This window comes from Tachypleus tridentatus, chromosome 3 (genome assembly GCF_004210375.1).
Source record: "Tachypleus tridentatus isolate NWPU-2018 chromosome 3, ASM421037v1, whole genome shotgun sequence".
In the NCBI taxonomy this organism is placed as follows: domain Eukaryota; kingdom Metazoa; phylum Arthropoda; class Merostomata; order Xiphosura; family Limulidae; genus Tachypleus; species Tachypleus tridentatus.
The window spans coordinates 36324331-36340611 of record NC_134827.1 but is presented as its reverse complement, the minus strand read 5'-3'; the positions used below and the strand labels follow the sequence as shown (position 1 = coordinate 36340611).

The 16281-nt window shown below is 32.1% G+C and overlaps 1 protein-coding gene across 1 annotated transcript in view; it reads right to left on the bottom strand.

The window, feature by feature from the left end:
• Window positions 1-420: 420 nt before the first annotated feature.
• Window positions 421-16281, bottom strand: part of LOC143245796 (dyslexia-associated protein KIAA0319-like protein) — a 32068-nt gene continuing 16207 nt past the window's right edge. The window contains 12 exon segments of the mRNA XM_076492049.1: window positions 421-675; window positions 1537-1688; window positions 3818-3966; window positions 7151-7410; window positions 11188-11348; window positions 11727-11791; window positions 13391-13523; window positions 14344-14436; window positions 14632-14650; window positions 14652-14720; window positions 15544-15647; window positions 16015-16192. Of these exon segments, the coding sequence (XP_076348164.1) occupies window positions 421-675; window positions 1537-1688; window positions 3818-3966; window positions 7151-7410; window positions 11188-11348; window positions 11727-11791; window positions 13391-13523; window positions 14344-14436; window positions 14632-14650; window positions 14652-14720; window positions 15544-15647; window positions 16015-16192 (1638 nt within the window).

The following is a 16281-nucleotide window of genomic DNA, read 5'->3' as shown; positions in this document are numbered from 1 at the left end:
CGATGCAGTAATCGCCTCATGCCTACAACATACACGTTATCGCGATTGCAATATCACCTCATACCCTGGCATGCACTATATCTGATACAATATCACCTCATACCTACTAACATACACGGATATCTGATACAATATCACCTCATACCTAACATACACGATATCTGATACAATATCACCTCATACCTAACATACACTATATCTGATACAATATCACCTCATACCTATAATGTCTTTCTATTACTTAATTATATAATTTTTAAATATAATATTTAACCTATGAAAAGCATGATTTCAATAAGATCTATGAGAATTATTAAGCTATTATCAAAATCAACCGAAATTCCTCTATATTTTCACTAGTTTAACCGTTTTCTATACCACTTTAAACAAAAAATTATTAAGTGAATAGTTTCAGAAGATCTATCGAAGTTTGGTAGATTTGAAGAAACCCAACCTATACCTAACCTCTTGTTCAGCAGTGAAACTTTTAATGTCAGCATTCAAAACAAGTTCCACTTGATCCAGCAGAGTCAATGGATTCTTCACAATCAAGGATGCAGAATCAGAACTGGATACACCCTGCTCATCTGTAACAGTTAGATGAAACAGGTAACGGCCTGGTATGACATTAATCAATTTCAAGAGTGAACTGTGGTCAGACTTTTCTATGATGTCCTGTCAAAAGATAAATCAAATGGCAAATTTATTACACTATGCAACACAAATTTTGTTCCTGGATAGTATGTGTTATGTTTTAATTCCTTATGTTGTAAAAGTACAGAAAATGGCCATTATTCCCTTCAAACTTTGCTTTTGTGACCTGGATAATGAAATTTAGAAATTAATCTATATGTAAAAGCGGGCAAATTTTCACATTTTCATTTACATAAGGTCTGAATAAAACAGCGTATGAATCAAGATTTACATGTATTTATACTAAAGTTATACAAAAATGTTTAGAAGTGAGTAGTTTTTGAGATTTGCGACTGTAATGTAAACCACTTCCACATATCAGCCCCAAATATAATCTCCGTCATGTTTTTGTTATATGCACTCAGGTCACAAAACAAAGTTTGAAGAGACAAATAGGTCTTTTCTATTTACTTTAGACATAAACAATTGGGAAATAACACTTTCTGTCCAGGAACAAGAAAAAAAGTAACAATTTTGTTACAGGCGTTCTTCATTCATTCAGGCATAATGAATGGAGAAAATAAAACAGTTTTGAAGTATAAATAACACTTGAAAAGTCCTTTCAATCTATCACTGATAGCCAAAACAGCCTCTGTAGCATCTTATTAGGGATATAATTCCTATAAAGTTTCACCTTGAGCGTAATACCATTGATAAAGAACATGTTTCTTAATTAAAAGCAGTTTTACTTATGAAAATTGTTTTATCTTTTCTTAATCAATAACAAACATTTATGAGAATGTTTTTATTAGTTCTTTCTTTGTTAAAAAAACAACAATGAAATTATAAAGTAAAATAAAACATATTGCCCTAATTCTTAGTTCATAAAATAATCCAATTTACCCCTGCAGCTAGTGATGATGGATCTCTGGTCCAACGGAAAGAAATTATTTCCACATCATCCCATGACTTACTTCCATTCAATACCACCAGGCCACAAGGCAGGTTGATGGTTTTGTCACCACCAGCATTTGCTCTGGGTGGTGTATTTTTTCCTGTGGGTCAAATAACTTTTTTTTAAATATAAGAAATGGGGAAATATTGTGAAGTGCTTTCTGTTTGGAAAGATAGATATTTTAAAAAAAATTTATTACAAAAAACTTATCGTGTTTCCTTGCAAAAATAAGGAAATTTATACTGTGTCAGTTATATTCAGTAAAACAACCTTACAAAAGAATGTGTTATTTGTAGCCATCCCTAATCCTAAACTACTGACCAGAAGCAAGGTAACAAATTGGCTGTGACCTATCAAACATAATCCATGCTTAGAGACTGTCAGATTTATAATACACTCATAGCTTTGAAGGATCTGGAATAATTTGCAATATGGTATAGACATGAATCCAGCTCCAATATCCTCTTCTTTACCACACAGTCAAAATGTGACCACATTACAAAATATTTTATACTTTAGGGAAAATGATACTTTCTGTGAAACTTGAAAGAATACAAATATCCTGTTTCTTTCCTGCTAGTTTAGAGGAACATGAAAGTATTGGTAATGGATGCAGACAGGATATTCTGACTAATACTTGAATAGAATAAGGTGATTTTCTTATCTGATTAACTACAAGTATTGATTAGTTTCATGTGAAATAACCAATTAATCAATTAATAATCAATCAATAATTAATTAATTTATGATTAAGATATTTAGTGTCAAAAAATAACTAGTATTTATGTTTTCATTTATTACAGCTATTTATATTCAAAATTATAATTATATCAGTTGAATTTTTTTAAAAATTCCTTGGCACTTATGTAATTTTCAACATTTAAAAAACTCACAATTATTTAATACATAATTCTGATCATAAATATGTATTAACTAATTGTTGTTTTAAAATAATTATGAGTTTTTTTAAAAAATCAATTAATATTAGAAAAATAATAAACTACTCAAAACTGATGTTTCCAATTATTCCAGTCATCCCGAATTAATATATCCAATCATAAATTTTTGGTTATCCAGTTATCAGGCAGGGTTCTTCATTATTATTTTGATTAAATTTAAGTTTGTTCACTTAAATGTTTGCACTCATATAAACAATAAATTAATCAAAATTAGGCCTTATTATTATTATTATTATAATAATTGATTATTCCAGCTGTCTAAGTGATCCAAGTAATGTCTTTATTTCTTGAAAACTATACAATCCACCAATGTAATTACTCATCTGATTTGTAGAATTATAATTCTTTTTACATTTTTTATCCATCTCATGACTATACTTAATTGGTTAACTGTAATCAATTAATAACCCTAACAGTTAATTAATTAGAAACTTCCACTAATTACCCAGCTTCACACATTAATTCAATACTATTGTAGTATCCATGTCATTTAGTGAGTTGGGTGAATAAATGCCAGATGGATTTTAATTACGATAAATACAAGATACTCAATGTATATGTTGTTATAAGTGGATTTATAAGTACACTAGAGATGGAAATAACTTTAGCAGTGTCATGAAATAAATGGATCTTGGTATAACAGTTGATCAGTCTGTAAAGCCATCCAAGTAGTGTGCTGTTGTAAGTGGTAATACAAATGGGTTGTATCTACAGAAATGTTGAATACAAGTCTAAAGAGGCTATAGTTTCATTATATAGCTCACTGGTTAAGCCACATTTGGAATACTGTGTTTAGTCTTGGGGTATCGTTACTAAGGAAGGTAACTGAATTGTTGGAAAAGGTTCAGAGGAGGGCTTCCAGAATGGTGTCTGGGATAGGAGGACTGTTACAAGGAGAGGTTAAGATTTCTGATTTTGGTTTTCTTTTGATGGGACCTAATTGAGGTCTAAGATTGTAAAGGTAATTGATAGTGTTGATGTATCATCATTTTTCACACTTGATGGTGAGAACAGTAGGACTAGGGCAACACAAGTATAAATTTTGGTAGAGTACAAGTCATTTTCAGATCAGAGTTTCATTCTTCAAACAAGCTAGTTGGCCTATGGAATGGGCCCCCTTTAGATGTTGTAGAGGAAGTAAATTTAAATAAGTTTAAAAAAAAGCTTGATCAGTGTATGAATGATTGGGTAGTAGTTCCCCAATTGTTCCTACACATTATGTTATAAGACAGCAAAGAATCACCAACACATTTTGATCTCTTTCACTTACTCTGAGTAACAATAACCTTGATTTCATCTGATGTATTTTGTCCTTTGTCATCACAGACAGTCAGTCTGAAAACATACTCTCCTGGTACAAGGTGAGACACCTGGGCAGTAGATGTATTGTCATTTTCCATAGTTGCAGGTTTTGGTCCACTTTAGTGAAATGCAATGCATTTTAAAAGTAGCTGATTAGTACACTAAACATAACGTATTATACACCACAAAATTAGAGACATTTAACATGAATGAGAATAAGAAATGTCAGACTACTGAACACAATTCTTGAGTCACTGCTTGTTTAGAAAAGCTACACAAGAGTTACCTGCACAATATTGGTCAATCTTCAACAGACAGACCAAAGAGAAGCACCAAAACAGCTTGGCTGGAATACTTCATTCGATTTAGAAAGTGATTTAGTTCTAAATGTGTGGAATGATAGCAAAAGTCTTCAAATTTATGTATGAAGTGAACAATGAACCTTCACAATGATCATATAAACATTATGTAGTTATTACACAAGGTCAGTCCCCATTTCAAATTTAAAAACAAAACAAAAATCAATTTTTGTTTTTATTTGGCACAACACATATTCTGATACCATCAACCATTTCAGACGTAACTAAGGTTCAAAGTACATTATCTGAAATCATTAGAATTCAAAGTTAAAACGTCAACAGTATTACATAATGACATGATGAAATTTAATACACCTGAACAACAAAACAGCACTTTGTAACACTAAAATTACTAATAACTACTCTAATAGATAATAGAATGCAAATTCAAATGCTGACAATACTGCAGCATTTCATCAACACTGTATTATCTCAGATGTATCAGGTCCTGTGTTTACGTAACTATCTGAAACTTAGTAGAACTAGAGAAAAAGTGCTTATAAACAAACTTCCCAGCATTTACAACATCAAAATTTGTCCTTGTCTACATACTATACCAGTTCTTCAGCTCTTACTATAGTAAATTAGGCTACTGAAAGAATAATTTATACATAGTTAGTTACAAAATTAATAATAAGGACATTTCAGACAGGATAATAGATTTATTCAAACAATAATAAATGTATATTCAGAACAAAATCTGAAAATTTCAAGAAAGTTGGTCCCAGTAAAGATGGTTGGTCCCCTCTGTCTAGAGGGGGGCAATTTTAGCCACACAGTTGGTCCAAAGAAGATGAGAAGAAATGATACGTGTCCTGAACTCTGTCATTTGATCCCAAGTGCCAGAGACCTGAAGGGTTTGATTTGGTTTGAATTTTGCACAAGGCTACATGAGGGCTATCTGCACTAGATGTCCCTAATTTAGCATTATAAGACCAGAGGGAATGCATCTAGTCATCACCACCCACAGCCAACTCTTGGGCTACTCTTTTACCAAGGAATAGTGGGATTGACCACAACTTTATAAAGCTCCCTACGGTTGAAAGGGTGAGCATGTTTGGTGCGAGCAGGATTTGAACCCACGATCCCCAGATTACGAGTCAAACGCCTTAACCCACCTGGCCATGCGGACCTACTTAGCATAAGGACAATAGTCATTAGTTTTAATCGAAACTTTAATTAAGCTATCAACAATAGACAAATAGTGGAATTGATCATCACATTATAAAGCCCCCACAGTTGAAAGGGTGAGCATGTTTGGTGTGAAGGGGATTTGAACCAGCGACCCTCGGATTACGAATCAAGTGCCTTATCTACCTAGCCATGCTGGACCGACCTGAAGGGACCTCTATCTCCCAAACATCATTGATTAAAATATGAATGGGTTATCTAATTTCTCTTATATATGTGAAAACAGTTTGAAATTTTTAGGAGTGTCCATAACTTTTTTTTTTCTTTTTTATTCTAGAAGTGTTTAAATATTCATAAGGAAGTGATGGGGAAAAATTCCTAAGATAATTAAAATATTGAATAATGATAAGAAAACTAGAAACAAGAAATACTTATCACTCCCACAGTAATAAGAACAGTGCATCTTTTATAATCCTACTGCTAAAAAACAGCAACATAAACATTAATTTTAGTAGGCTCTACATGGATCCATTTCTACAGTGTATTCAATACTAAAACATAAACACGAATATTTATTTTTAAGTAAATGTTATTCACTTTCAAAATAAACACTGGAAAGGTGAAACTGAATGAGGTTTTTTGTACTATTTAATTTCATCAAAAGGTATTAAGCTTTAACTTGAATAAAAAAAACTGAATACTTAACTAACTATTACAATGATATAAAGTTACCTCATTAAATGCAAAACAACTAAAATTCATCACAGTAAACGGTAATCATAAACTAATTATTAAAGGAACCTGCTAAAATTATTATTTTTGCAATTTTGTTTTTGATGCTTTAATATATTTCTCTGTTTCTTCTCTCTTATATATTTAAAACTTAGATTTTCTAATCAAGTGCTCAAGAGTTTGAGACACTTTTCTACAACCAAGAGTCAGTCAAGCCTAATCACAGTTTGATTCTAGTTAGACATTTAGAACACTACATAGCCCTAATAATTTTAAATATGAAAGATCCAAAAAAAAGTCACTTTTCAAAAGGACTTGTTGCTCTATAAAATAATTATTTTTCAATATCTTGTACAGTATAAATCTATGAAACCATTTAAATTCTTCATACCCGAGATGATATTGGCTACAAAAATAAAAATATTAAAACATCTGTATTCACACAACTTTACTTCTTTTGGATTAAGTCACTCATCAATTCTGGTTTTCCGTTATTTCTCTCATAGTGTCACCAATCACTTTTCTTCATTACTGATTACTTCAATATGATAAAAAGATTGAATAATAACGTGAATGACCCACCATGGCCAGGTGGTTAAGGTGTTCGTCTCGTAATCTGAGGGTCGCAGGTCACCATGGCCAGGTGGTTAAGGTGTTCGACTCATAATCTGAGGGTCGCAGGTTCGAATCCTGCTCGCACCAAACATGCTCACCCTTTCAGCTGTAGAGGCATTAAAATGTGATGGCCAATCCCACTATTTATTGGTAAAAGAGTAGCTTATGAGTTGGTGGTGGGTGGTGATGACTAGCTGCCTTCCCTCTAGTCTTACACTACTAAATTAGGGACAGCTAGCACGGATAGCCTTCGAGTAGCTTTGCACAAAATTAAAAAAACAAACAAACAAACAATAAAGTGAATAAAAACTTATTCAAGGACCTAACAAGAGTTAAACTTGAAGATGAGGTACAAATCAAATTTAGGTAAATAAAGATAACATAAAATATATTGTTTCCATTTAATAGATTTCCATGTGATATATTCTTTCTGAAATATGGTTTAAAATAATGCAATTACTCACTCAACCTGTTTCCAGTCCCACTTCATGATTTTTATACCATCAGAGCTCTTCTGACCATCCAGAGTGACCGGCTTATCTAAAGGTAAAGACACGTTTATGTCTTCTCCTGCTACAGCCTTTGGAGGAACATTGCTTTCTGGCTTGACAAACACGTGAACCTCTGCTTCGGACATCTGATCAGATGTGTCCGTCACTTTTAAAATAAATTTATAGACTCCAACTTCCAGATGGGAAAGATGAAGGTATGGAGTATTTGTACCCTGTAGTTATTATAATACATTATAAATAGTTTCACTGGTGGCTACTTACAGTTATAACAACACTAGATAATGGTGTACTGATACAAAAAAAACATTCCACTAGTAATAAAGTCCTAAGATATTGTTCTACTAGTTAAACAATCTAAAATAATACTGTTGTTACTACTTAAGTGATTTTATTTATATATATGAAAGATGCAGACAAATCCTAACGAATGTCATGAATGACATATAAAAGATACAAGTGTTACATAAAGACAAAAAACTATAGGTGTTTCTCACAGGAAATGAAACAGTAGCACCTAAAATAGCACAGCAACTTGAGTACCATGGACATAGATTAAATGTTAATAAGTATAGACATTCCATGGTGACAGTATTAAAATATAACCTGTTACCAGTGTATTCATGTAACATATAGCCTGTTACAAATGTATTCATGTAACACATAGCTTGTTACCAGTGTATTCATGTAACATATAGCTTGTTACCAGTGTATTCATGTAACACATAGATTAATTCACATAAACTATAACCCAATCCTGATGTATTCATGTAACACATAGCTTGTTACTGATTAATTCACATATCTTACAACACACTACTCATGTATTCATGTAACACATAGCTTGTTACTGATGTAGTCGTGTACAATACATATAGCGTATTATTAGTGTATTTGTTTAAAATACAAGCAGTTACTGGTGTAGTGATGCACAATACACATACTATAGTATTAATGTATTAATGTGAAATACAACCCTTTCAGCCATACCTGGCTGAGAACACAGAAGTTACAATGATGTAATGCACATGCACAAATTTTACTGTATTCAAAAATAGAAAAGTGACCTGTCTTGGCTGTGTTTTAGTGTGTAAAATAACAGTTACATTTCAGTTATATTATATATGTACATAAATTATCACTATTTAGAAACACATTTCTAAGCTTATGGAACAGTACATACAGTAGTAAAGCAAAGAAATATCTCCTCTCGTTTTGAACTTAATACTTGGTTGTTATTTGCCAAAGCTGCTAAGCCTTAACCTGTTGACTGCCAAGTATTTCAGCCGCTACAATACAACTCTAATGCTTCTTCATTTTGTAACTTTTTTCGTGACTCCATTTTGGATTGAAAGTGATGCAATTTGTAAGTAGGTCAAATGCATGCATGGTGCTGACATCTAGCATTGTAGTTAGGTATTATCGAGCAATTAACTCGTCGCAGTGACACTGTGTTACCGATCAGCTTGAACGAAGTTATCTCGTCTCTGCACTGAACAGGTTAAAAAAGTTTGCACATGGAGGATACGAAATAATTTTTTAGGTATTACATGTGCATTTGAATAACTAACAAATCATAAGTTACTACACTGATACTGTAGAATTCCACTATGATTTAGTAACTAAGCTGAAGACTCTACTTACCAGCACAGAGGTTTGTCTCAAAAGGAATCTGGCTGCAATTTTATTCAATAAAAGGTGAGAAGACCACTTGGAGGACATTCTACACTTTCAATTGCATATTCACATGTCATATATAGAAGTGTTTATAAAAGAATGTTTCCAAAAACATAGGGTCAGTGTGTTTGATTCAATACATAAGTAATATCTCAGCAAATCGAAAAGATAGGAGGTTCTTATTTTAAATTCTACCTTTTCAATGTTGAGTTCCTAATTTGTAAACAACTAAAGACTTCATATTTTGATTTCACAAGTACCTAACCTGAACTACATCCAACAAACCATGTGATACACAAAAATCAATGTTTAGGTGTGTTTTTAATATTTACTTTTAAATTAAGTAATTCAATAGTGTATAACATGAAAACTTATATTAGAATCTAAAGTTTAAAAAGAACAAAAACAGAATAGCAATACAATAACACAAAAATTTATAATATAATCTAAAGTTTGAAAAGAACATAAAAACATAGAATAGCAGCACAATAAAATTTTGAATGCAAGTGAAGAAATGCAATGGGATGCCCTTTGACCTATTAACATACACGAGTTCATCTACGCATGCACATTAAGTATTTACACTATAATTTCTGATGCATGTTTATCTTCACAAAATTTGGTAGACTTTTTACGTGAAGATTATAAATTTTTGTACACAAAAAAATCAGGCTTTTTAATGAAATATTTTTACTATAGATTTGTTTGTGAAAACAGTTTTCCATTACTAGTCTGAGTGCAAAGTGATTTCGTGTTATGATTAAAAAAACCTTTTTTCCCCAAAATTCTCAAATATTATTTTTGTAATCTTTAAAACCTAAATACATTTCAAATGTTTGTTTTCACTAAAACTTTATATTTTGTTATTTTCTATTCTCTGACTATGTGGGGTTTGTCACTTGACCAACCTCACAATCATCATAAAATATTATAAAATATAAATTATGCTTTTCGTGTTAGAATGACAACATATTATAACATGAAAATACAAATGTTTAGTTTGAGCAGCTTAAGTCTCCTAATGCTATATATTTACATGTATATTTATTTTTTATTATATTAACCTACCTGTCATGTATAGATAACATTACATAACTCACATTGACTTGGTGCATGTGCACTTGTTACATATTCAGTTACATACAACTTTAGTCTTCCCTGAGTTGTCTGTGTTTTAGTGGACCAGTATTTTGTAATATAGTCACATTTAAATTATTATACATTATATACACTTGTATAGATTATTGCTATTTAGAAATAAATTATTAAACTTGATTTTTTTTTTAAATATAGAACAATACATCAAGAAGTGAAGCAAACAATTATCTTTTCTCACTACGGCCTTTGTACTCAGTTGTTACTGGAGATGAGTTGCTAAGCCTTTTAAAATTTCACATGTGGATGATGTCAAACACATTTTTTGGGGATTTATATATGTACAGTTGAATGACCAAACAATCATAAATAACTACACTGATACCATATAATTCCACTATAATTTATTAAGCATAGCAACTAATATATTTTGATTTAAAAGATAAAAAGAATCTTTGAGCACACTAAAGACACAACCTACCTCCTTGGAAACTTGGATCAAAAGAACATGGTAGCCTTTTCAAAGATTACAGTGGTGGAGAAAACCACTTTGGGGACATTCAAAACTGTTGATTGGTTATTCACATTACGTACTATAGTAATATATAGGTTATTCACTATAGTAAGAGTACATAATGGACCATTTCATAAAATGGAGAGAATTGAACTGGACCACCATCTTTAAATACATAACCCATATTTCAGCAAAATAAAAGATCACGAGGTTCTTATTTTATATTCTAGCTTGTCAGTATTAGTAATACGAGTTCCTAATTTGTACGAAACTATAGGCTTGGTATTTTGACTTCACAAACATCTAATTTTAAACAGTGCTACATTCAACATACCATGTGACTCACTAAACTGTATATGTAGATGTGTTCTTTGAATACTTACTTTTAAATTAAGAAATCAACTTGTATATAATATTAAAGCTTGAATTATAAGCTACAGTTTGATTCCAAACTTACTGACATAAAGTCATAATAGTAGTTCAAGAAAATTTTGAATGCATGTCAACAAATGTGATGACATGACCTTTGAACCTTGACCTGCTGCGAAAGGGTTTGTCAGTGTACCTTGGTTAAAGTTGTTTGTTTAGCTGTGTATCACGTTCTGTTTACTATGATTCCATATCTGCAGAATAGCCTACCTTAGATATCTAGTTATCTGTTTTAATACTTCATCACTACATTTAATTTATTCACAATGGTTCTGACCTCCATGTCCACAGATTTATCTGTCTCGGGACTTTTCACCCACTGATAACTTTTAATGCCTTTATCGTCACTGCTGAGATTTCCATTCAGGGTTAAATCATCTTGAGGAAGATATATGACAGCATCAGATCCAGCATTGGCAGTAGGAGGATAGTCCTTTTCTACAAAACACAAGCAAAAGAAAAGATTTAGGATAACTTTCTACACTTTAACACATTTTTTTGTCTTAACCTTTTATTTCCAGTTGTTGACGTTAGACTATATTTAACACGTTGGATCCCACACAACCTGCCAGTGGGTCATTGTAGTTTTCCAGTAAGTACCACATGACCCACGGTCAAGTAGTGCTCTATTTTCTTTTTATAGAGCCACATATTGACCGCGACACAGCAGCTACATATACACTCTTCCTAAAAAAGACAATTGTAAAATGACTAGTGAGACCTTGGAAAGTATCTGCAAAATAGGCTTGGGAGCCAACGTGTTAAATGAGCTCCAGTTATCCAATGTGTAATAAACCTTTTCTATTTTTACCTCACCTTTCAAAACTGTCACGTTGGCAAAGGTGTAATTCAAAATTCCATCTGAATCTTTCACTGTAAGCCTGTGTAAGATAAAAACAAAGTTTTTAAATCACTAGATTTTACAAAGTCTATAAAATGATAAAAGAAGATGTAATGCCCTAGAGTAGTGTACAATAAAATCAGCTTGCTCAAAACTTACCACCCTAACATAAGTTACCATCAAAGTTAACCTTTACGAAAATAACCGACCACAATATTATTTCTACACATTTGTACCTGTCACTTAGGTGTATTATATAAACCTTAAAGCATTTAATAATTTATTTAAAATGAAGAGAAGATAGAAATAAAAGGAACTTACTGGCTAACACATTATTGTAATAATAAGTAATATCCATCTAATTATGTTGTATCATGTTTTCTTAACAGTTATTTCACAACACAACTACAAGATGGTAAATGCAACAGTGATTTTTATCAGTACTGTGTAAGGAAGTTCTCAGTGGGGGAAGGAAATAGTTGCGAGTTTTCACCACACAATGGCACTGATGGAGCGTGTTCATGATCAGAGAAGAATGCCAGGGTGAAATGTGGGGCTCTGGGGGTGAGTATGTGTCTAGCAAAGACAATGAATGTCACATCTAGCATTCCTACATGGTATCCAAGACAACTTGTTCATCTATACACCATCAAAATGAAAATGAGAGACATTATCCTGTAACTAGAATGGACTTAATATTTCTGACTAAATACTTGTCACTTTGATATTTTGGCTTCTGTTAAGAAAGGAAACTGTGTAGGTAAAATAGAAGTACATCATGCTTTAATTTCTTGACATGTGACAAGCAATGTGACCTCATTTTACTTGATTTTGATAAAACAAAGTTTTAGTAAAGTTTGTATATCTTCACAAAATTTGGCACACTTTCAATAAACATTAAAATCTTTACGTACAAAAAATCATATTTTAATCAAGTATTTCTTTATAAACTAAAAAAAAATTTTGAGAATATATCTAGTCTGTTTTTTTTTTACTAGCCCAGGTGCAATTTAATTTCCACATTCAGATTAAAAACTTTTCTTCATCTCAGAAATCTTAAATTTCATATGCTTAACCTCTAATACCTCTTAAATTCATTCAAATGTTTGTTTTCAATAAAACTTATATTTTGTGTTATTTTCCTACCCTAACTCTACGACGGGTGGGTCAATTTGACCAACCTAATAATTACCAAAAAAAAAATCAAAATCCTTTTATACTTTCTAGAATGACTTCAAGTCATAGCATGAAACTACATTCATTTAGTCTAAGTAGTTTTAAACTTGTATGTTATTGGTATTATTAAATTACAAGTTATTCTAAGAATCATTCATATCTCACGACAGCAAAACCTATCGTTAAAAATACTTACAATATTACATATTTGAATTACTTCAATATCCGATTGAAATTTCTATCATGACCTCTAGCACAAATTAAAACTATGTATTTTATGGCTTTTGGCATAAATTACCAATTTATATTACCATCTACTACCATTTATACAATCTATTGCCACCATATACTACTATGTATTACCATCTACTACTACGTATTACCACCGACTACTATGTATTATCACCTACTACTCTACCTCTGTACCAGTTTTCTCTTTCTATGGTTTATAAAAGATTCTTACTTGAACCTGTAAAACCCAGGGATTAGATTCTTTAACTGAACTGTACTGCTGTTGTTTAGCTGAATCTTGCAGCCAATAGGAAGACTGATTACTTCCCAATGGTATTCAACAATTTTGTCATCATCAGTGCTGTCTGTAAAAATAAAGGATTTCATCTTATGTGATAACAAAGGAACGTTGAGCGAGATCTGTGGTCAGTCATTATAGCATCTTACTCTCATTAAAGAACTAAAAACAAAATACTTTAGCTATACATAGTTTTATTACAAACTGTCATCAGAAGAACTGGGGTGCAGCTAGTAGACATTAAATGTTTGGGTTAATCTTTGTTACTTAAAGGATATACGTACATTTGCTATTTGAGAAACACATTCCAGTAAAAAGATCACTAGATAAAAAAATTAAACATAAAAATATATGCTAGTTTTTACATGTATAATATTCCATAAAAAACACCTGTTTTTAAGTGTTAACCTCAACAAACATTTGTTTTATGATAAAACAAACCCTGAATAATGAAATGTTCTCTAGACTTGCACTAAACACACACACATACAAACATATGTAACACACACATTTTGTCCACACTGGTTGAATGGAATATCTCCATCGAGACACAAAAACTCAACAGTGCAAGAAAATGCGTAATTTTTTCGAAGTCCAAACACTTATACATACTTTGTGTTACATTCATGACGGAGCAAGAAGCTTTACTTCGCTTCCTCTGTTCCTATTGGTTCAACAGTTGAAAAGGCTGTATCAAATACATTTACAAACAACATTTTACTTTCCATATAATAATCTCACAAAATAGCACTTTTTATACACATTAGAAGCCATAATTAATGATATATTATCTCTATTAACACCCATGTTATCAGTCAGATGCCAACCTCTAGCAATGAGAATCTCAAATGAACTAGAAACACTTCCACTACAATGTAAAAACTCACAGGATCCATCCAATACGGTATCTTTATTTGGAAGTTTCACAGTGACGTTAGAAGGCTGGATGATAGCTACAGGAGGCTTATTGGTCCGTTTAGCTATTTAACAGAACAAAAGTGTACGGTTAATTGAAAGCTATTATGATACTTTACATTTAATTTATCCATTATCATATGTGAATGTCACACAGTATATATCAGTAGATTAGGTTCAAATTTCTGTCCTTATTATCTAAATGTCTACATAACTTTGGCAACACAAGAAACATGAAAGACAATGAGCACCACACTTACGTGGTAAGACAGTAACGCTTGACTGTGTCTTTTCCTGAAGATCCATTCCCAGTAACGCTAATTTCAAACATGTAAACACCAGACCGAAGCTAAATCAGAGCGACATAAAAGTTTGAACATATCTTTATACATATCATTTAATATTAACTTTGTTGAAAACTAGATTAATCCTAAACTGTTGAAAACTAACTTAAAACTTTCACTAGAATTACAAAAGGTAATTGAACTGACAAAGAACATCAGCTGTAACTAACAATTAACAAAGTTATCTTTTTCAACATCTTGGTGGCTAATCAAATCTATATAACATTACTTTTGACAGTTTAAGGGTCGGGCTGGATTGACCCTGGCTAATAAAATCCATATAACTTTCTTTTGACAGTTGAAGGGTCGGGCTGATTTGACCCTGACTAATCAAATTATATAACTTTCTTTTGACAGTTGAAGGGTCAGGCTGGTTTGACCCTGACTAATCAATTCTATATAATTTACTTTTGACAGTTTAAGGGTCAGGTTGATTTGACTTTGGCTAATCAAATCCACATAACTTACTTTTGACAGTTTAAGGGTCAGGCTTGTTTGACCCTGGCTAATCAAATCCACATAACTTACTTTTGACAGTTTAAGGGTCAGGCTTGTTTGACCCTGGCTAACCAAATCCATATAACTTACTTTTGACAGTTTAAGGGTCAGGCTTGTATGACCCTGGCTAATCAAATCCACATAACTTACTTTTGACAGTTTAAGGGTCAGGCTTGTTTAACCATGGCTAATCAAATCTATACAACTTTCTTTTAACAGTTTAAGGGTTAGGCTGGTTTGACCCTGACTAATCAATTCTATATAATTTACTTTTGACAGTTTAAGGGTCAGGCTTGTTTGACCCTGGCTAATCAAATCTATCCAACTTACTTTTGACAGTTTAAGGGTCGGACTGGTTTGACCCTGCATGATACCAGCTTCTTCATCTCCTCCTGGTTGGGATAAGAGTGTCCAAAGATAGGAATATTTCTCCCCTGTATTTAACATACCAACCAGTAGGTTATACTTTAATACAAAGGTACAATAATCAAGAGCATTTTACTATAATACAGGAAGCTGATAAAATAGAGGTTCTCAAAAACATACACTGCAGACTTTCTGTAAAAAGGAAATATTTTTATTTTGACTTTGGTTTTACAGGAATGTTTACCATTACTTACAAGTACAGTCACTAGTAATTTGTTGTTAAGAATAGTAAAAAATGGTACCTTAGTCTGTGTACAATATTCTTCAACACAATACAAAAATGTTTGTACAAGTTACGAGTAAAACTGAAAAAGTACTGAAGCTTACTTCACATGACACACAACATTAATTGTATCTGACTAAGAAATGCAAAACCTGTGTTTTCCTGAGGCAAAGCATATGCTGACAACGTAACTTCATTGTCAGGTAGTTGAATTACTTTGTTACCACCAGCAGACACCACCAGATGGCGCTCTAAAGGGGTAGACGTTGAGCTAGACTTCTTATCACCTGTTGCTTTATTTTCGTATTCAGGGCTTGGGGTTGCAGTAGGCTGAGAATAATTTGAGAAAACAATAACAAATTATGAAAGTTTCTAATTTAATAATTTCCTCTTTAGTATTTTTATATAACAAACCTACT